This window comes from Lingula anatina, chromosome 1, assembly GCF_051362555.1.
Source record: "Lingula anatina isolate TDL-2025a chromosome 1, LinAna3.0, whole genome shotgun sequence".
In the NCBI taxonomy this organism is placed as follows: domain Eukaryota; kingdom Metazoa; phylum Brachiopoda; class Lingulata; order Lingulida; family Lingulidae; genus Lingula; species Lingula anatina.
In genome coordinates, this window is record NC_141767.1 from 36,478,746 (window position 1) to 36,500,474 (window position 21,729).

A 21,729-nucleotide genomic window follows, 5' to 3' on the forward strand; every position below is an offset into this window, starting at 1 on the left:
TAAAACAATTAACTCATTGTATTAATAATTACATTAGCCTTCTTTTCAGTAGAATTAATAAATACAAGTTTCATAATTATTTTATTTACAACTTAATATTTACAGATCATCTGTATTCAGATGTAAGCATTTAAGACTCATTTTTAAGTTAAGTACTAAAATATCAATAAAATGGTTAAACCTAGAACCTTTTCTTCGCTTGACTTGTCATACAGCATAAACTTATAAATAACAGATGAATTGATGTGGTCAGTACAGTTCAGCATTGCATTTCACCTTGTATAATCTGATTATTCTATTTCTCACAGGTGTCGTTGAAAGTTGAAAAAGGCTCTGGACACTTCAAGATCAGTTCTGTCCCTCCAAACATCGCACAAGTCAGTTACGACGGCAAGAAGAAAATTGTGCAGGTGATGACTTTAATATGATCATGATTTCTCGTGGGATTATTCTTGGCAGTGATACAGCAGTAGTTATTTAATTAACATGAAGTCTTTGGGGATCCATTTGTTCTTGACAGAACTGTTTCTCATCGGGTAATGTCTCTGAGAGTCTGTTGGTGTGTGTGCGTTTGTGTGTGACCTGTTTCCTTTAGTATTTAACATTAACAAACAAGATATTTGAAAGACATACTCTGCAATACACTTCTCGAGACCTGAGAGTTTTGGCAGTGATGGAGCTATACTTCAAATAATGCATGTGGATTTAGATAGTGTTAGGTGTGACAACACATTGGGTGTGACAGTGTGTTAGGTGTGACAACACATTGGGCATGATAGTGTGTTAGCCGTGACAACACATTGGGTGTGACAGTGTGTTAGCTGTGACAAGACATTGGATGTGACAGTGTGTTAGCTGTGACAACACATTGGATGTGACAGTGTTAGCTGGGACTGCACATTGGGCGTGGCAGTGTGTTAGCTGTGAAAATAAATTAGGTATGCCAGTGTGCTTTTTGTAGTCTTATTGTTATCTTCCATACATGTCATATTGGGTGTCAGCTGGCGTGACAGCAGTTTGAGTCATTGTATTATATGAATTATTTCCCTAACATAGATTTCAGGGTCTTGTGTCTCACTGGAAACCAAGTTATATCCAACATATTATGCTACACTGTGAAAGGTATCTCATTGTGTCAAGTAGTGCTATGAGTTATCAATAGGTCTGATCTTCATGACACTTTTACTGATGGTTCCCAAGGGATACCAGTACAAGTCCCCATTCAAGTCTGCAGTCAGGCAGTTGTCGTACCACCAACCCCCTCCATTGGTCTGGGCGCAGTTCCCAGCATGCCACCGGTCATTGTCTCTGTCCAGTGTCGTAAATGCTCTCCCGTGGTGATAAAATGGTCCCAGGATGGAGCCGTAGTTGAGGTTGTCGCCTGCGTTGCCAGAGTAACCCTGTACGTGGAGGGAGTAGTTCTTGGCCTCGTTTGCCACTCTGAAGTAGCCATATTGTGCATAGAAGCTCTTGGATTCATAGCTGAAAGGGGAAAATGTATTTGTGTAATTTTATTTGATAAAATGTGTTAATAAATGGTTGGCAGTTTATCATTGATTTATCCTAATCTTTTGAGCTATCTATAGATCTCTTGTCAAATTTTTTTATGTGGTTTAAAGCAGAGGCAATGCTATGGAAACTACAGGCTTTCTTGCCTTTTTAGCTGAATCGGAAGCTAGCATTCTGGTAAATTTATATCATTCATGGATAATACTTTTTCCATTGTAATTGCCTATTATATCTAGTGACAATTAATGAACGTATTATCACCGTTATTGAACATATTAAAACATGTCTCTGGACAATAATCAAATTGATTACCCCTTGAAGGCAACCTGTGTTTTATGAGATATTGATGCTCGATAAAAATGGCTTTTGTTGAACGGCTGCTTTAGAGAACAATGCTACTACCATAGTCTATTCAATTGCATTGACATTTATCACTTGATTGCTTCCTCCTTTTATGAATTCCTTGTACATTTCTTTCTTTTTTTTTATACAGAAATAGTGCTTGTTTGCAGTGTGTATTTTTTTGTATTCCTGCTGTGCCAGTTATATATCAAGTGTCTGGTTTTTATGACCACAAATTAGATCATGTAGAAGATTTAAAATGCCATGGGATGTCCTTATTGACCTTACAAAAATTTGATATCAGGTTGTGCATTTAAATTAATGGTTTCAGATAAAAATAGACCATATACTGCAGTCCAATTCCCTCACTTTCTTCAAATTTTGATGGAAGTGCCATGCTGCACTGTACTTGAACTGAAGACTTGGGTGTTTTAGTCCTATGTAGATGTCACCATTTTTTGTTCTTAAAATGATTAATATGCAGCTGAAATATTTAACTTTAAAGCAAAAAGGGAAGTCAAATTTGGTTTTTAACTTTTACGGGTATGAACGCCTTTGCTTCTTTGACAAAGGAAAGAATGTCAGACACAGCATTCAGTGCTAATTGTTCCTATCTCCACTCCACTCTCCCTATTACAGACTTCCTATTCTTATTTCACAGTCTATTCAAGCAAAGGGTTAGGAAAATAATAAGCCTCTGCATACCCTAGCAGTATATAATGGGTCCTCTGGGTCGGAGAAAGCAATTTTGGTCAACATCAGATAGTATGCTTGAGGGAGCTACTTAGCTGGATAGAAATTATCTTTGGCCTCCTTCTTAGGTACAGAGATATGGATTCATCATAAATAACAAAGGTTCTAAACCATCTTTCATAAAATTGGCTCCAGGCAAGGAAAACATCATACGCTGAAAAGTGCCATGTGACATTGATTCTATGGAGAGATATTGACTGAAGGAGAACATTCAAACAGGACTTCTTTTGAAGATCTGAGAAATCGGGTTTAAAGAAAGCATCTGGAAAAATTAACATTTGGGTTGGGGGATGGGGTTGGGGGAGGGGAGGGGCTTTGAAAGTAGACTTCTCTGACAAAATAGAGTGGCATTTTTGTTGTCAAGTTATATGGTTAAATATAATTGACAGCTGAGTAAAACACCCACAGTTACCACAGTGACAAACCTAGGCCAGACTTGTTTCCCTTCGGGGACACTGTTACATCAAAGACAATATGGACAATTTCCTGAATACCTGCCAAATGCCAGGTGTCTGACTTAACCTGAGTCACCTAATCCTTTTAGTCTCGACTAACAGGTTTTTTAAAAATAATAATCTGTGTGTGATATCAGAAATTTTCTTTTATTTATATATTTATTTATTTTTATTTGTTTGTTTACAATGAGTTCCTCGAGAAAGCTCACTTTCTTGTTTTTGTTGTTGTGGGATGAAGACTGTGGTGTTTTATAACCTTTTTAAAAAGAAAAGTGTGTGTTCAGTAAGTTTTCACAGCTGTGTTGGTAAACATGCTCATGTTAAACTATCTTTATGTGCATTTTCTTTACGATTGGAAAGAAAAAAATGAATGGAATAAACCCTGTAGCAGTCTATGCTTGTGTGGACTCAATTTTCAGTTGACTGCAACAGACATTATTTCGTGAAAACCAGATTAAATTTATCAGATATTTCATTTCAATTGTCCCATTGTCATGTCATCATTGTGGCAGCAAAGAATGGTGGACTTTTCAATAATTGGTATCTTATTAGCCATCCGGGTACGTCAGGGCTGGCACATTATTCAGGTGCTTAAATACTTATTCCAGCATCTCGTTCCTCAATAGAATTATCCTAATCATTTGAAGTGGCTATCGTGTTCAGACCCCACACAAATAGATACCATAGCAAACCTCACATGTTCCAGATTTCTATCTTGAGCATGAATGGCCGGGTTTTGACGCTAGACAGCCGATGGATCTTGTCATTTCCTAACCAGAAGTCAGAGTCAAAGTTGCCGAAGCCATCTTTGTAATCTTTCCAACCTGAAATAAAGATTTTAAAAATTGTAATTACTAAAAGTGTTTTCCCGTCTGTGTTATTTTACCAGCAACTTTCATTTTTGCTATACAGACAGACTAGGATTTTGAAGAAGAGATATTTAAGTAACATATTCCTGTCATTTAAATAATGGAGGATTACAAAGATCTATCAAAGCTATAATTATAGAATAAGAATCATCCTTCAGCAGAATTTTCTACATTGTGGCATTTTTGATGTTTTTTCCTGCACCAGGGTCACTATGGATACTTCAGCAAAACATCTCCCTCTGTTAAAGGGGAAATTATTAGATAGATCTCACTCTCACCTACCTCTATCAAAGTTGGTCCTGCTGTGGAGGTGGTTCCTTTGTATAACTGTCCACTTGCCGTCGCACACAACTTCAAAGGGTGCGCTGCTGTTGGAAGGATGAATTTTAAATACACCGCCCGGGGTATGTCCATTGCCATAGAGTTCAGAACAATCTTAAAGAGATTTGGCAATGAAGACTGTTAAGATTGGACCAACATTTTCACATTGGTTTTTCAATGAAAACCCCTTTTATTTTGAACATGGCAGCAAGACAAACTTATTGATGAACCAATGACTTCAACAACCAAGATTTTGTTTGGAATTGAGTATTGTCTACAAATTTGTGCTGATTGAATTTACAGAATTGCTGGTTTGTCAAGTTATTTGTCAGGCAGCCATATTTAAAATTAAAATGATTCAAGTTAAGAATATATATATATATAGAGATAGATATTCATCACAATATTCTTGTAAAGCAAAATTATAACATTCTTTATGTACATGCTTATTGTATTATATTGAATCATTGCGCAACAATCAATTTTTAGTTTTTAAAAAGATGGCCACCTAGGAAACATTATTCCACGTGTTTTCCATTTTATTTGAACCCCTCAACCCTCAGGTTCAAGTACTTAGTTACAAGTGACCTGAAATAACCTACATGTAGATATTGTTTTACAATCATTTTTGAAATTTTTCTCATTTCTTGGAATGCAGTTATTTAATAGGATTTACAGTAATTTGATCTCATTTGCTTTTTTTTTTTTTTTTTTTTTTTACTGCATAGATAGATAGTTGGGTTAGGTTAGTTGAAAGATACAGTACAGTGTACTTCTGGATGCAGCAAGCTATGAGATAGGAATCTTTCTATTTTTAATCCACTTGAAGAAATTATCTCGTGCATGAATAACTCGCAATTTATGCAGGCGTCCGAATGCTCTCAAGTGGAGGTGGTAATCTTTCTGGGATTCCAGAAGACTAAGTACCCCTGTCTAAAGAACTGGGCTCTGTCAGTCAAAGCCAATAAGCATGTAACCTTTAACTGAAAGACAAATGGAAACCTTGGTGGTATTTTCTCAGCTGATGTTAAGAATGTTCCTGCGCTTAGCTAAACAAAGCTTCAACTAAGACGATTACCTGTGGAGAAAAAAAAGGAAATGTTTTGTTCCTATGAGCAGTTACATCTGTCTAGACCACAGGGTTATTTGGAATACTTAGGAATGCTGTTGAGGGGAATTTTGCATGATAATTGGCAACACTTTTGATGGAAAAATCTGGCGATTGTTCCTTTATAAGATGTGTTATTTTTGTGGTGGCAAATTTTTCGTCATTTATTTTTTCTCAGCCTGTCTGTTATTTAGTTGTTGCCTGCTTAAGTTTACATTTTCAGGGGAGTTTCCGCAATTTGGTGGTGAATTCCATGCACAAAGATTGTATTGTTTCTTTTGTCTTGATGGAAACAAAGGCAGATGGATGCCTTTATATAAACATGGCAAACGTTGGGTTCTGAGCTTCTATTCTTAAACTATGGTGAATTTTCTGAAGAAGGCTCTCTCTCACTCTGTGAAAGTAAAACAAAACACTGAAGCTCCAACTCTTCTAAAATACCACCCAGTTTCCTAACAAAGGAAAGCAACAGGAAAATCAAAGTGACATTTAAAGATGGAATAAGCAGTTATATATATATAATATTTGGATTTATGACATCACTTATTTCTCATACGCTCTGAGAGCATTCCATAGTAGCTCTCCTAAGTGCTGTTGAACATGGTGTGACTGAATTCTACAGGAATGCTTATGCTGGTATCCATGTAATTTCTGCACCCTCTTATTATTATTAGAAAATGGGATATATATATTTAATGTCGCCCATTCTACTCATAACTGTGCAATGAGGCTACAGATGTGTGCGCCATACTTTCACATGCATCTGGGTTATGTTTGGAACTTGCATCAAGTTTATATTGAACATCATTTCATGGTGTTGTGTGTAGAGAAAACAAATTTTTTTTTTTGGGGGGGGGAGGTGATTACAGTTGATACATATTTTTTGTATAATCCAAAAATTTACTGTTTTAAATGATTTCATCATTTTCATCATGAACTCATGAACAGGCTTAGAAGGTGGACTCTAAGATTTAAAAGGTTACATACCTTTGAAGCAAAATATCCCGTCTTTCAGGAAACGACCTAATTGTTATGTGAGTTTAAAAAAGCAGCCAGGAAATAAATTGCTGATGAGGACTTTGAACTATCTATCTTAAAAATTCTGTTTCTGGTGATAATTGCCATATATTCCCCCTCGTCTGACAGCTCCATCACCCCACCTCGCCTGAGCAAATGTCAGCAGGCTGAGGGTTGATTTACACTGAAGCCAGTTGTTTGCACTCTCTTTCTCCGTTTCTCTATTTCTGTTGCTGTAGCATTGACCAGAAACGTAAAAAGATTTCAGTTGGATTGGGTTCCTTTATCAGCAGTTTTACTTGAGAAAAAATTTGGTGTGCTCATTTACTTTGATGTCATATATGCTGGTTACACTTGCGACTGCAGTCTTTTTTTTTTTTTTTTCTTTTAATGAAATATTGATATATACAATTGTCAAAATATTGTTGGATATTAATGAACAATCTTTGTTTTACATAAGATTTGGTCACAGAGACCTTGCAAGAAGTATATTACTTGCATTTGCTATTGGAGGAACTATATCAATTTTTGATACCAAGTAGCAAAAATTTATTCATAAAAAAACAAACAAAGTTTGTCTTGCAGCTTCATACACTGTCTGAAGGTCCACAAGTTTAAGCATGTTATTTAGACCAAAACATTGCTGTTAGTCTGTTACCTTGAAGCCTGCTGCCCCATGGCTTTTTACCTGGTCAAGCACTTACCCTTGTCTCAACCCATTGACCCGTTCACTGGTGCAGTTCACACCTTAACAGACGTGAGGCAGGCAATATTCCACGCATCTCTTCACTCGTTCCATAATTGGCACCATAAGCATTCTTTCTTTTTTTGTTCTATCATTAAATGTTGTATTTTTAGGCTATGTTGTTTAGCAACAAGGGCTATTTGTATTGAGGGGGAAAAGCATGTCATCAGGTAAAATGATACATATATACATTGTTGTGGAATGAAAGAAGATAAAGACTTACCTCGGTATAACTTTATCTCTGGTCTTTGAGTAGGAACACTTAAGGCAGGCATGTCACTTTGCATGATATCCCCGCTGCTTGAATTATCTAATTTGTCAAGTTTGATGGGATCGGATACATGGGATTTCTTTGCCAACAATTTTATTATTTCTTCCATTCTAGCCTTGAGATTTAGTATTTCCTTTTCCTGAGAGGAAATCTGCAATTGTTGCCGCTGTGTTTCGTTGTGAGAGTTGCTTTTATTTTCCAACCTGGCTAATCTGTGCTCTAGTCTCCGTGAGTAGCGCTCCTGTGTTGCGAGTCTGATCTTGAATTCCCGAAGTTGATATTGTTGTCCCATTATCTCTCTGGCTTGCTGTTCCAGTATATCCTTCATAGCACTCTGTTCCCGAAACATCTCCTCCAAAATGGACACCTGTGTTGAATTAATATACCTGTTGTTATTGTTGTGATTTGCATTATTTATTGGCTGTGGTGGTGGTGGTGTTTGATTAGTATCTCCTGGGTGACACGGACACATTCTTCTTAGTATCTCTTCAGGTACTTGCTCCCAGTCAGGCATCTGAAGACTGTGGATGTTATAGATATATGCTGTATTCCCATCTTTCTCTTGCACTATGGACAGTGTGAAATTCTTCTCTGGTAAGCTCAGCGCCTCGGCCGTTGACCGAATCCAGGTGAAGAGGAACAGAATCATGCCTGAAATTATTGGAATTATCCGAGTATCCATGCTGCCCCAGTGATTGCTATAAAAAGAATGACCAGGTTATGAGTGGTGTGTGAAGTGTCTGCACATCAGACTTCTGCCTGGTATTGATCATACACAGTCCAGGGCTCCAACTGAACATCTGCCCTATCCAGAAGCTGTTTGCTTCACTTGGCATGGTTATTATCCAGGTGTGGAGCCTTAGGTGGTTTCAGTGGCCTTGTTACTGTATTTTGAATATATTGGGATTATCCCAGATGGTATGGGGCACAGAGTACAAGACATATGTTTTCTCTAGAGATAACTGTTTATGCTTTTGTAGCCAAGTATCATGAGGAATTCAAGCTCGGGCACGATTTAAAATTTGAGGATTTTTATGATTGGGTTTTCGTGGAATTTTATGACTCTTGCACTGTATTAATTTCAAGTTGTGCAACCTCTATGGTACATTTTTGCTGAGGTTGTCATTTCTAGCTCAGGTTAGTTGTCATAGGGTATATGTAGCAATTCAAAAGGTTTTTTTTTTTTCATTCTTTTTCGTATGTTTTTTTTTTTTTTTTTTTTTAGTTTAATATTCCACTTAAAAACAAGTAGAAAGTGGTTTGGCTTATTGTGTCTGGGCTACAAATTTGATAAGCAATTAAAGCAACTGCTTTCACAATGAATTAAATGAAGCTCTGTTTATGTCGATCAGGTTTTTTTCTCCCCTTTTCCAAATTAGATTATGCAAGAATTTCTCCTTAATTTAGTAGATGTAATTTACCCACATGGTTGAAATACTTTGACAGAAGAAGTGTCATTTTCTCTAGCTCGGCAGCTTTGGTAAAATAAGTATGACACTCTCTTTTGCTCGGCACTAATTCAAAATTAAACGTAGCTCAGTTTTAAGTGCCAGTGTCATTCCTGTGTGTACGCTGTCGCAGTAGTAAGTGGTTATGTTGGATGTTCAGCCCTCAAGGCTGTCAGCAAAGCCCTCTAATTTCACAATAATAGGTCAGTCAAAAGACTGAAATTGCAACCGCCATAAAGCAAATGTTTGCTTGTTGATGACAGACAGATATTTTCTCCATAGCAGTGGAGAAGAAAAAACACTGTCATTACCCCATAAATCCTGATTGTACAAGGCAATATCAAGGGGCCAGTCTGGGCTTTGAAATTTGTTTTGGGGAATGCTTTAATAGCTGCTGAAAAAAAAAATCAAACTTAAATTTGTAGAAAAACATATACCTGTTCAAAAATAGCTCTGTCTTTGCTACGCAAAGAAAATTCTTTTAGAGAATTGTTTTGGAAATGTTTGGTTTCTATTGTTTCCTCTAATTTTCTGCAGTAAAGACAGTTTTTTCAAAAAGAAAATGTACATAGCGATATCTTTAGATTAAATTCTTAACTCATGTTGTGCGAACAATTTTGGAGTAAGAAAAGGAAAAACGGATTCAATTCAAGACCAAAAAGGAATGTGCCACACTAGTCCATATCTTGTAAAGTTGCATAACCTATATATTAGTACAGGCAGTCAAACAGAACCCCAAAGCAACTAAACCACTGAATAAAGTACTAGTAACATGTAGACGGGGCAATCTTGGAGAAATTAGATAAACTTTTCACCTCATGTCCATTCTATTACACTCATAGATATGGTCTATATCAAATAACTAAAAAGATAGAAGAAATGTTTTTATAATGGTTGTCTCAACTATTATGTTACTTTCATTTTTGTGTTGGAAGATTCTGAAGAACTGCTGAGTATTTGTTGTAATGATATCAGTTGCTCAAGAAGAGGAACTGTGAAGCATACTGAATATATACTAAGTGAATAGCATTTATTGCAATATATATATATAATATGAGGCTACAATACAATAACACTAGACAAAAAAAAAACATGAGCGTGTTAGAAAAAATCTAAGAGATTTATATAATAGCTTTGTTTGTGCAATTTGGCTTTCAGTTTTACTATCTCTTAATCATTGTATACCCACTTGTTATTTATATTGTATATCAAAATAACTTCATTTTGTATATGTTCATCAGTTGAAGCTGATGTTATCACAATATATACATAAAACAGGAGGATTAAAGAAAGATGCTGTCGTTATAATATTATCTCTAAGATGACGATTATGAAGCAGGAAAAACTGACTCACTGAGGATAATGATTTATGATTAATCACTTCATATTTTGATTAAGAACCAATGGACTCGTTTATTTTGGGAGTAAATATTATTTCAGCGGGAGATTCACTCGGAAGAGCTCTATATTCAGGACTTCTGTTGTTGAACTAATAACCCTGTGTAAAAAAGTATTTCCCATCTGTTTAGGCAATGCATTTAGTTAATTGCCAGGTCTTATCAAGTCTGGCCCCCAAGTTAATATGAAGTGAAAATAATACTTATACTAACATCTGTAACAAATGTGTGTGTAAGCATGTAGAAACTTCAGCAAACTTCAAAGGAAATAATCCAGAAGTTTTTTTTTCTTCCGAATCTCTCAATTTATAGTGCGATCTGGATTGAGAAAATGACAAAAAAAATTATATCAAATGTCATTTTTCAAGGTGATTTGACTGAATGCCTCTTTTTTTTACTGGGACTCTAAATATTCTTGGATTTTATTCTCAAGTAGATTACCTGGGAGTAATGTGTTGTAGTAACTTGTCTCTCCTACCTAAAGGCTGTTAAACCAGATACATTTACCTTGGTTCACTTTTGATTTAGCCCCGAGACAGGTAGATCACAGTGTAGTATTTTCAAAGGTTTGTTGTTAGGAGAAATGGGCATAGATTTGTACACATATCATCATTACTTTCCCTACTGAGCGCTTAGAATATATCATTGCCTTCACTGGCATTTAGAAATGTGGGCATTTTCTTAGTAGTAATGCGAGCCAGCTATTTAGTTTCCTGTTTGGGTTAGGATGATTGAAAGGATTTGTTACTTTAATCCAGAGTAGCTAAATTGAAATGTGTTTTGGAAAGCTCTGCCACACATCAGTTTGCCAGCCCAGACTGTGGAGTGCATGGAGTGGTGATCAAAGCAGTATTTTTCAATGAAATTGTCCTTGTTTTTAAGAGAAAAAAGTACTGGCGGGGTTTTGTTCTTGAAACTTGATTCTGTTCATGGGTTTCCAAACTGATTTGATCTCTCAAGTACGTGTAATGATGTTGCAGAGAAAGCAATAAAGCATTTAAAAGATAATTGAAGGTCTTGTAACATGATCGAGTTAAAAGTGTACCTTGAATGTGGTTTAAATGAAAATTGGATATTTATCAAAAGGAATTTTTCTCTTATAGATATTAAACTCGTTGCTTTCAGGTAAGCCCAGTTCATGATGGATTCCTTGCCATCACAGCCTTTGATCTGTGTCTGGACCAACCACAGCACGCCAGGTCAGAGGTCAGCATATCAGGGGTCAGCCTTATCCAGGTCAAGGTCGTTGATAAGGTGAGACTAATATTCCCTTAGTGTGTTAAAGCTACATCCTGCTGACAAGTTGCGGATGTCGAAAACAAAAAACCCATGCAAGGTGTAACTTGTATTTATGCATAACATTAGTGTATTTGAGATACGGAATGCCTTTCTCTTGTTTTGTCAGTTGCCATGGTATAAAAAAAGTAGAACTGAAAGTATGTAAAGAGTTTTTATATATGTGTTGTAAAATTGTAATGTTGATATTATCGATCTCAGGTTGAGCTTGGAAGAAAAATAGTCGCCAGTGTTCGTGTGTTGGACCACGATGGAAAACCATTAGCGGCCTCTTACTTCCCTCTGATGAACCTCAAACCACAAACTGGCTCTGAAATCATATCTGTCAGGTGAGAAAGAACCAAAGGGTGCAGGGAAGTTCCTAGAAAATCAACCACAAACTTGCTTTGGTTATTCCTTGAAACTGTCTTTGTGTTGAAAAGGGAATGAATATTCATTAATTGATTTATTACTATAAGGTATTATGTGCAGACCATGTCTTGTGTGACAACTTGTTGTTGCTCATTGCAGTAGAGGAGAAATGTGGTAGTAGAGAATAATGCAATGAAGAAGACTTTTGCCTGGAAAGCTGGCTAAATCTCAGTATATTTCAGGCCTGATCACACCGAGGAGTTCACAGCTTTTTATATAGTCCATGGTTTGAGTTTAGGTCAGACCAGTTTGTCTTACCTGGCCAACCTGAAGTCTGGAGAACTGATATCCAGTGAACCCAAAGATATACAGGTAAAAATAGTGTTGAAGAACGGCTGTGTAATTTTTTTAATGATCATATTCAAGTTTTATGTCAGTGTCATATTGAAAATTGAGAATTTGATTTTTTTTTCTGTGCACAACCACTCGATTGAATGTGAAATTTTATTAAAAATTGAAATGGAATAAGGTTTGGTTAAAATTGTAATTGGTGTTTACCGTGTCTCATCTATAGGTGTTCCCACCACTGAGACTAGATCCAAGGAACATAACACTCATTATTGGAGCACAGTTTCAAGTGAGTAAAAATTGTTAGTGTAAAAAAAAAAACATAGCGTATTGGTTGTTTTTAAAGTTGAATTTGACATTTTATTAAAATGAATCTTGATTTGTGGAAAAGTAGTGTAATTAAATATTGGTGATCTGAACAAAATGGTACCTGATTTATGAAGAGATATTAATAAAGGTTTTTGTTAGTAAAATGACTAAAATAAAAGTTTTCTGAAACAAACAGTATCTGTTTTAAAAACTTGTGCTGGGACTGTTGCTTTTCATTTACCCAGGTCACCAGCTATGGGGGTCCCCAACCCCAGTCCACGGTGGACTACTCCATCTTGGACCCCAACATTGCCAGTATCTCTTCTGGTGGCCTGATAGATGCAGAGAGTCTTGGGGACACCACTGTGGTTGGGAAGGCAGTGGGGGTGGACTCAGAGACTGGGGAAACTGTGATATACTCACAGGTAAAGTGACAGATTTATTACACCATTATTTGCAAGAAATTTGTTGTAGTAGTAGATAAATAAGAATTGAGCATTATTGCTAATAAGACAACAGGATAATTAAAACAAAAGCCATGAGGAGAAGAGCTGTAAATATTTTGCTGTTTAGAATGTTAGGTATTACTACCAAAAAAAAAAAAAAAAAAAAAAAGAATACTATTTAAAGAATATTGTTTAAAGAATGTTATCTGTTTTTTTGTTTCTACAGGACCAGGTGACTGTGTATGTGGTGCAGTTGGCAGGTATCAATGTGTTTGCTCCCCTCACCAGACTGCAGACAGGGACAGAGGTAGGCTGTGGATACATGGTCATACACTTACAAATCTGAATGTGTGTGAACTCATTCCCTGTGAAACTATAGATCTATCCAACTCCCTGTGGGCCCTTGCTGAATGCAATCAGGGATCCGTATCTCGAAAGGTTAGCTATGTTGTGCACGTGCGCAAGTGTCTCGATTCCTTAACCGATTCTATTTCGAGATACGGGGCCATGGAATCGAGACGCTTGCGCACGTGCGCAACATAGCGAACCTTTCGAGATACGGAGCCCAGATTAACTGCAGAACCTCTCCTGGTATGGAATAGCATACATAAAAGCTGGTGATTAAATGAGTACCTTGGACATGAGAGGAGGCATGTTTATCTGTTAGTATCACTGCATTCAGAGAGTTGGAGTTGGATCGATCAATTTTGAACAATAGTGTTGTCGAGAATTAGCCTTGTGATAGAGCACAAGTTGCACAGAGGTAATATTAAAATGTAGCACATAGCTATTATATGCTTACAAAATTTCCCTTGAGATTTTAGTGCTTAATTGGAAATTTTATGCTTATTAATTTTCAAGAGATTTTTTGTGCCTAATTCTTTGTTGATTATTTCAGATGCCTCTGTATGCAATGGGTATGAATGAACACGAGACTCCATTCACCTTTGGGACGGCAGTGCCTCCTCTCAGTTTCTATTGGACCATCAACAACAAGGAGGTTGTGGAGCTCAAGTCTGTGTATTACAAGGTATAAGATATATGGCCAGTCAGGGGTTGGAATGGTTGTAAATGCTGGATACTCTCAGGAAAAGTTTGTAATAAATCAATGACATTAAATTTGATTTTGAAGAAAGTTGTGAAGTATTTAATACTTTTTTTTAAATTTAGCATATGGGTAAGATTTGATTGCTTGAGGCCAGGATGGGCCACCCTCTTGCTAGAACAGGCACAAGACGAGGTCCATTGAGAGGTGCTTTCGAAGTGTGTTCCTGAAAAGTGACTGATTTTTTGTCCATCACTTGGTATACTGTGAGGGAGAATGTATTGTCTGATTCATTGTTGATGAAGTAAAAATACATTAAGTACATGGTATTGTTATTTATTTTTAATTTATTTGACAATGTATATTTGTTGGGGGGGGTTGGCATGAACTTTTAAAATTTAGCACTTCATATTATTGACGGCTGTCTGAGACCTTCAGTAAACAAGTGCCTTCGTTGATATTTTTGCAACTAATTTTTAGAGCAACCTCCATGTTCCCGCAGAGAGCAATTTTGCCACTCACCTGTTTGCCCGCAAGGAAGGCCATGTCACAGTGAAACTGGTGGCTAAGCCTCACCCTGACAGCATGCTACAGCTTAAAGAGGGGGTCAAACTGGAGGATGAGGTGCAGATACAGGTATGTTTATTGGGATGTGTAATAATTATTTCTGATTAAAGAACTTGTCCTGTAATAGCAAAAAGTAGATGGTTTTTAACGTAAAGACACAGTGTGTCTGTACATATAACCTTGTCTGTGCATATAACCGTCTGTTGTCTGCATCGTCTTCGCCGTGCACTTTTCACTTTAATGCCATTTGACATATTATCCTCAAACTTAGTGATTTATGACAAGTTTGAATTATTTATTACCATTATTTTTCTTGAAGCTACCAAAGCATTTTTTTTCACGTTAGCATTTTTATTGTGTTAGTTTGAAGTACCATGGGATTGAAGTTGTATGCTAGTTACTTTTTTTCTGATTGTTCTTGTCACCTATAGTACATAATTAAAATTGGTGGTGAATACATATATTATCATTATATGATATTGTATTAAAATTGACAAACTCTCAACCCAAGATCTTGTGATAAGAAATACAGACACTTATGGTTGTGGTAAAGTCATTTATTGTAATGTTTTCTTATTTTGCGAGGAGTAAGCACATAGAACAGAATGTGGTAGATTTTAATTCTTAGAGACTCATGCCCTATGTTGGGCTCATTACTGAAAATATTAATTTAGTTCATTTAGTCCATGTCCACATCTAAATATCAGTGTCTTGGTGTGTAAGAAACTGGATTTCAGAGTTTCTTGCTTGGTGCTTGTTTAGACATTGAGACATGCAGTCCATGCAGCTTTGAGACGGTAGATATGAGTTGGAGGATTGGTGTTTTGGCCCCACACACCAAAGTTCATCACAAAGCCAAGATGAGAGATAGACGTTGGTCGCATGTTGACACGAACATTACCACCATACCTAAATTTAAACAAACGAATGTGTAGAAATATTGGTGGGAGAGGGTGGGAGGTCAACAGTACATTTATATATATAAGGCATATCAAACTAACAGTGGATAAGGTTTGATTGCTAATGCACATGCACAGATTCAAAGATGTCACATGAAGCAGCACATGTATATGGGCTATTCAGAAATAATGGTTATTTCTTTTTCTCAGAACCCAAAATGTCATCCTTGTCATAGATAATTGGAAAATATTTTATTTTGATCAATTGGATTTCGGGATATCATAATAGTAAACTTAGAAGTTAAATTTTCAGAGACATTCAATTCATATTCAAATTTTAGGCACATACGGTTGACATACCCATTTTTATAAATAAAAGATGCACTTGTAATTCATTCGAAATAACCAACAAATAAATGGAAATAAAAATTCAAATCCCTTTTAAAATTGCCATAGGTTTTGTGCAAATTAGCACATAGTTTTAGCATAATTTGCAATTAGGTGAGAAGTAGAAATAAAAGCGCCTGACACATACTCACTCTGTTGGCAAATGTTTTTCTTTCATTCTAATCATTTATTAAATAGGAATTAAAACTTAATTTAACATTCATGAAATGATAATATTTTAACATTTAATTATACAAGTAGGACATTTGAATTTGCCTTTGATACTGTACATAAGTTATTGATTATTTCCTCTGGAATAATGTTATTATTCTGGTTAAAAGCCAAGAACTTGTGTTTGCTCATTGTACCACATACCAACATTGTGCACCTACAGCCACTTGACTGTGAATAACAGATAAGTGTATTTCTGCACACCCACGATACTGGGTAACAGCAGGGGGTGATCATTTTTGAAAGTCTGTCAAAATATTCCTATGTGTTGGATTACAATGAGGGTGCTTTCATGTAAAAGGATATGGATGTCTTATTATAACAAACAATTTTGTGTCCACAAACATTGCTGTGCATGTATTTTAGTGTCACGGCACTTAAATCTGGGACACGGACATACCAGTCTGTTTTGCAGCTGTACATTATGGAAAAGAAAGCTATCAGAATAATATTGTCATGCTTCTTTGGAAAAAACAAAATTGCTCTCCATTGCAAATTTTGAAGCGCAAAGAAATGTGTAAATAATGTGTTAATTTGTAAATTACAACAATGTGTAAATAAATCCTATCATCTGAGTATATAATCACAGATGTTTTGACCTAATTCTGTTTTGTTTCCTTGAAACATGCATGACAGCCAAACCACAGCCAGCATGTAGTCTAGTTTCCCTGTTCAGATTCGGCCCAGAGACTTAACATAAATAGTGAAGATTTCCACTGATGATGTAATGACCCGGTCACATGGATAGTTAATGAGACTAATTAAATTAGCTATATACAGTACCCACTTTTAAGAGTGTAATTAAAAAAAAAACAAAACAATTTCATGTCATCGCTGTTTAACCGCTGATTCAGGATCTTTCATGAGAATTTTTGTATGTGCATGTGCTTAATCTTACATTTTCCAACATTATGAATATAAAGCAAAATACGATGCATATTTTAAGCAAAAAATGTGCTCACAAGATTGACGCCATGTTGAAATTTTGATGTTCATCATGCCCCAATGTTGTTACCCATTGTCATGGACATGCATATATATAAATATATATATATATAGAGAGAGAGAGAGATGGTTTTTGAAAAGTCATGAAAAATTAATCATTCTTTGTAAAGGCATTTTGCCTTAATGAGCATAATGATAGGCATGTGTGAAAATGTGCGCATTCTCACAATTACATAAAGAAAAAACAAATGAAACCTTACCAGGAATCAAGTAAAGCAATAGCAGTCACAACGTCAGGTGGACTGGGAAATGGCTTTTTAAAACTAACATATTTCAACCACTGGCAGTTGGTTTGACCCTTCTTACAATAATTGGATGTCACAAATCCAATTTGACCTTGGGGTGAAGAAGAAAAGAGTGATTGAGATTGACTATATTTAAACAAGAAGTTTAAAAGAAAGTAAAGGACATGCATGCCAGCATGTCATTCCCTTTGAAAACCAAAGGATTGCTGTAGTAGTAGGAAAATGCTAAGAAAAGTGTTTTGTCTACTTCAGCAGATTTAATTTTAACTCGCTTATTTATTTATTTATTTAGGATCTCTTTTGAAGGTCTTACATTGATTTTTTGCTTTCATACAGAACACAGTAAAAATGTAAAAAAAAAAAAAAATAGATAAATTGATGACAATAAAATTACCGGAGCTTTTTCTTTATATGCTGTGATTAAAATTCACATGTAGGATATGAAAAAGTGAAACTCTTGAAAAACTCACATTGTCCGGAGGCGTATGTGCCCAGACAGAGCAGCAACAGGAGACAGTAAATGGAAGACATCTTGGTCATCTTTTGCTTCTTCACAGCAGCTGAAGTCAACAGGCGCTATGCCCAGTTGTAACTGTTGGACTATATTTAAGAGGTTCCTTCAAATTATTTGAATATGCTTATTTGAAAAATAAATAAAATTAAAATAATAGGTTCCTATCCAGTTTCATGTAATTCTAAGCAGGTATTTATTTGCACTTTCTCTTTTCCAATTATTTGGCTGTTTACCAGAATGTCAAGATTATCTCTGTCTAGAGGAAATAATCAAGAGCTGAATAAAATCTCCAGAAAAAAGCAGATTCAAATGTGCTATTGTTATTACAAATTGGAAACCATTACCATTTTATGAATGTAAAACCTGTGATAATACTAATTGATGGAGGAAAACAAGAAAAAAAAACTTATTTACCTTGTTGTTTTTTCACCTCAAGAGCTGGAAGTGGGCTCGAGCCCAACTGGCAACAAACCATGGAGTCCATGATAAAGGTACCTGCTGTCTGCCTGCTTGGTGCTTGGTACTTGGCACTAAGGGTTGATGGGGGAGTAAACAGGGGTGGATCCAGAGGTAATTTCCTACAGTCCTCCCGATTATCTTTGTTGAACCACCCTCCATTTTCGACAGAAAAATTTCTGACAGAAAAACATTAGAATTCCATCAATATTAAATATAAAAAATCTTACCATCTTGCAGACGACCCAAAAGGCAGCTTCTGTCTGCCCCTCGTTAAGTTTGCAGCAGGCAAAGACAATGTTCCCATCTTAGCTTTCAGCTCCTCACATGGTAGCTGGACTGTTATCCTTCCCAAGGAAGTGAGAACATATACAGCCAGTATGAATCAAGATAATTAAAAATATGCCAGGCATATTGTTATCCATTGTAAACCCCACTGAGAGGCAGTGGAATATGGAATATAAGCAGCAGCCTTTACTTTTAAGACAAACATTTTAGCTACCAACAGATGAAGTATGTGTTAGGAATGTAGCATGGCCATAAATTTTAATTGCCCTCTTCATTCTCCATTTAATTCCATGTGTCTCATTCAATGGGAAGTCTTACTTTTTTGGATCACAAAATTCCTAATTATGCACGGCTACTCTTTAGTGATTATAGCTCAGCTTTTAACAGGATTTCACCTTTAAGACTGCATGAAAAAACTTGTTAATTCTCTCAATTTTAGTACATCACTTAGTGACTGGATTTTAAATTTCCTAATCAACCCCTTAATCTCACATTTACAGGAAAGAAGCATAGGACTTAAAGACAGCTTCAGTTGGAAAATCTGTCTTATTCGTTATTTTTTTCTGGAAGTTATTAATTTTTTTTTTTAACATTTTATTTTTCACATATCGACATTTTCAATGTGTGCTTTGAACTTCCATGAGCTTGAAGACCTTTGCTAGTCTTATTTTCTGAATATCTATGATACTTTTATTTTATTATTAAAAATTGATGTTCATTATGCTGTTAAGCATTATGTAATATTGCATCAAAATTGAATAAAACCCTATTTTGGGCACTGCCTCCATAGTGACCATTAAAAAAAAAAAAACGCCACTTACTCTTCACAGATTTACAGGAAAGAAACAGGACTTAAATAAAGCTTCAATTGGAATATCTGTCTTATTGGTGAATTTTTTTTTTTTGTGAAAATTTTATTTTTCACATATAGACATTTTCAAGGTGTGACTTTGAATTTCCATGGGCTTGAAGACCTTTGCTAGTCACATTTTCTGAATATATACAAATGATACATTTATTTTATTATTAAAAATTGATAGCAATTATGCTGTTAATCATTATGTTATATTGCATTAAAATTGAAGAAAACCCTATTTTGGGCACTGCCTCCATAGTGACCATTAAAGAAAAACCTTGTCACTTACTCTTCTTAAGGGGTGGATATATCCAAATCCGGCTAAAAATCATCATTTTGAGTTTTTTTTATGTCTAATTATTGGTTAAATGTGTATCTAACGTTTAATGGAATAACATTTTTACATTTTGAACAAAAAAAGTTTTTTTCTGAGGATTTTGATGCTGCACTCATCGGCACTGGTGGCTTGGCCTGTGCCCCACATTCATTGCCAAGGTCCGTTGGCATGGGTAAACTCGGTGGGAGGACCTTGGCAGCATCAGCACGACTCGCAGAACAATAAAACAGGAACGTGTCATACTCCCTTTGTCATAAACAGCGATCAGCAAAGCACTGCCTATTGTTCCGCTTAAGCTGTTTTGATAGTCACTCTTGATTGTGATCAGCGCTAAGGAGAATCTTTTCCAACACATTGGATTTGCTCAAAATACGCGTTTTCCCTTGAATTGCTTGTTGTTATAGATGTACTTTCGATTTTCTTCTTAACATTTTGAGATACGAAAAAAAAGAGAAACATTCTGCTGCTTGCTACCTGTGACAGCACCTGTCAAACTATCGATCCATCTTTGACAGCAGCTTTATACAGTCATCAGATTTTATAGATCTATGCAACTTGGGCCATCTGGCCTAGCAGTGAAGTGCAAGTTTGTCAAATCTTTAACTTGATAACTAATGATTACGATGTCACGATGGTGGTGATTTCTGTGTTTTGGGCTTTTTCTGAGCGACATCAACGTAAACATTTGGTCGAATACTGACTGGAATCGTATACAAGATTGCTTTGCGTAAATAAAAGCCTTGGGCCCATATCCTAGCATAACTTTTCACTGGGTGGCATAAAATTTCAATTCGTGTGTAAAAAAAAATCCTTTGAAAATAGAGCTAATGATATCACTAGACTCTGTTTTTCGCGTGAACAATAGTAAGCTGAGATCATGTAAGAGAAGTAGTATTTATAACATTTTGATTTTTCAGAATTATTCATTTCCGCTATGAGATATGATCTGGAGAATAAGCCTTGGCATTTTCAACCTAAATGCTGGTATACCGCGAGGTACAGTTCTGGATGCATGTATGCACTGTCAAAGCCGACAGGGTTTTTTGTCTTCAGTAATTATCCCAATTTCTGACAAATACAACTTTACACATTTCCTCTTACAAGCCTTGCCTGGTTGCATGTATTTCTTGTTGTTGATGGTTTTCAAACCATTTTTCGCTCGGCGAATGTGGACAAGACTGCCTGCGATGATGCTGTGTGCACATCCTAGAGCGCATCCCTAATATAACACTTGCCTCGACGTCTATTGACGTGGCCACTGATGGTTGAGTCATTAGGGCTTACTTGATTGCCTGTCAATCATTCTGGCAGTGCTAGCGGTAACCCCTTGAAGTTACTAAAAGGAGGTGAGATTGATACAAAAATAAGATTTTCTGACATACAAATGCATGCAAACAAGCTAATTTCAACTGGCAATAGAGTACCCATCTTTGCGATCGTCAGTACGATAACAGGTAAAGCTGTCAACAATTTTATTTGCTATTTTGGACAATTAACCTCCCTGAAGGGGTTTTTGCTCGTTTTCTTCACTTTCAAGATTAACGAGATAGCGTTATTGGAGCGAGCTATAACTGTCTACCTGTATACCTGAGGGAGACCAAATTCACCATGCTTATTAAGAAATGTATGCACCACAAGTGCTTTTTAAGATTTTTTTGATTGATCCTCTCTTTTCCAATTTATTGACTTTAAAGGTAAAAATTCTTAAATAATTCGATGTAATTTCACATTTTTATAGATAAAATCAACAATAAGTCTCTTAAGAAAAATCCCTGACTCCGTTTTGTAGTACTTTGTTCAAGTGTTATAATACCATTAAAAGCATGTTTATAGCTGTCCTGGTGCCTGAGAAAATCAGTTGTTTAAAAATGGTGTTTTTGTCCCCAAAATCCCAATATTACGTAACACGATGAA

The 21,729-nt window shown here is 36.0% G+C and overlaps 2 protein-coding genes across 2 annotated transcripts in view; one reads left to right on the plus strand and one right to left on the minus strand.

Moving 5' to 3' along the window:
- The window catches only part of LOC106154930 (nuclear pore membrane glycoprotein 210), a 48,077-nt gene that overhangs the window by 11,652 nt on the left and 14,696 nt on the right, over positions 1 to 21,729 (plus strand). The window contains exons 23-31 of the mRNA XM_086999633.1: positions 309 to 410; positions 11,361 to 11,489; positions 11,733 to 11,860; positions 12,125 to 12,254; positions 12,457 to 12,519; positions 12,785 to 12,964; positions 13,212 to 13,292; positions 13,884 to 14,015; positions 14,511 to 14,666. Coding sequence (XP_086855759.1) covers positions 309 to 410; positions 11,361 to 11,489; positions 11,733 to 11,860; positions 12,125 to 12,254; positions 12,457 to 12,519; positions 12,785 to 12,964; positions 13,212 to 13,292; positions 13,884 to 14,015; positions 14,511 to 14,666 — 1,101 coding nt within the window. The remainder of the gene's footprint in view (positions 1 to 308; positions 411 to 11,360; positions 11,490 to 11,732; positions 11,861 to 12,124; positions 12,255 to 12,456; positions 12,520 to 12,784; positions 12,965 to 13,211; positions 13,293 to 13,883; positions 14,016 to 14,510; positions 14,667 to 21,729) is intronic.
- LOC106154934 (angiopoietin-4) lies at positions 65 to 8,553 on the minus strand. The gene is made up of 4 exons (XM_013529499.2): positions 7,343 to 8,553; positions 4,211 to 4,363; positions 3,757 to 3,883; positions 65 to 1,482 (listed from the first exon to the last, which is right to left on the minus strand). Exons 1-4 carry the CDS (start codon positions 8,070 to 8,072, stop codon positions 1,146 to 1,148), a joined length of 1,347 nt encoding a protein of 448 aa, XP_013384953.2. The 5' UTR covers positions 8,073 to 8,553; the 3' UTR covers positions 65 to 1,145.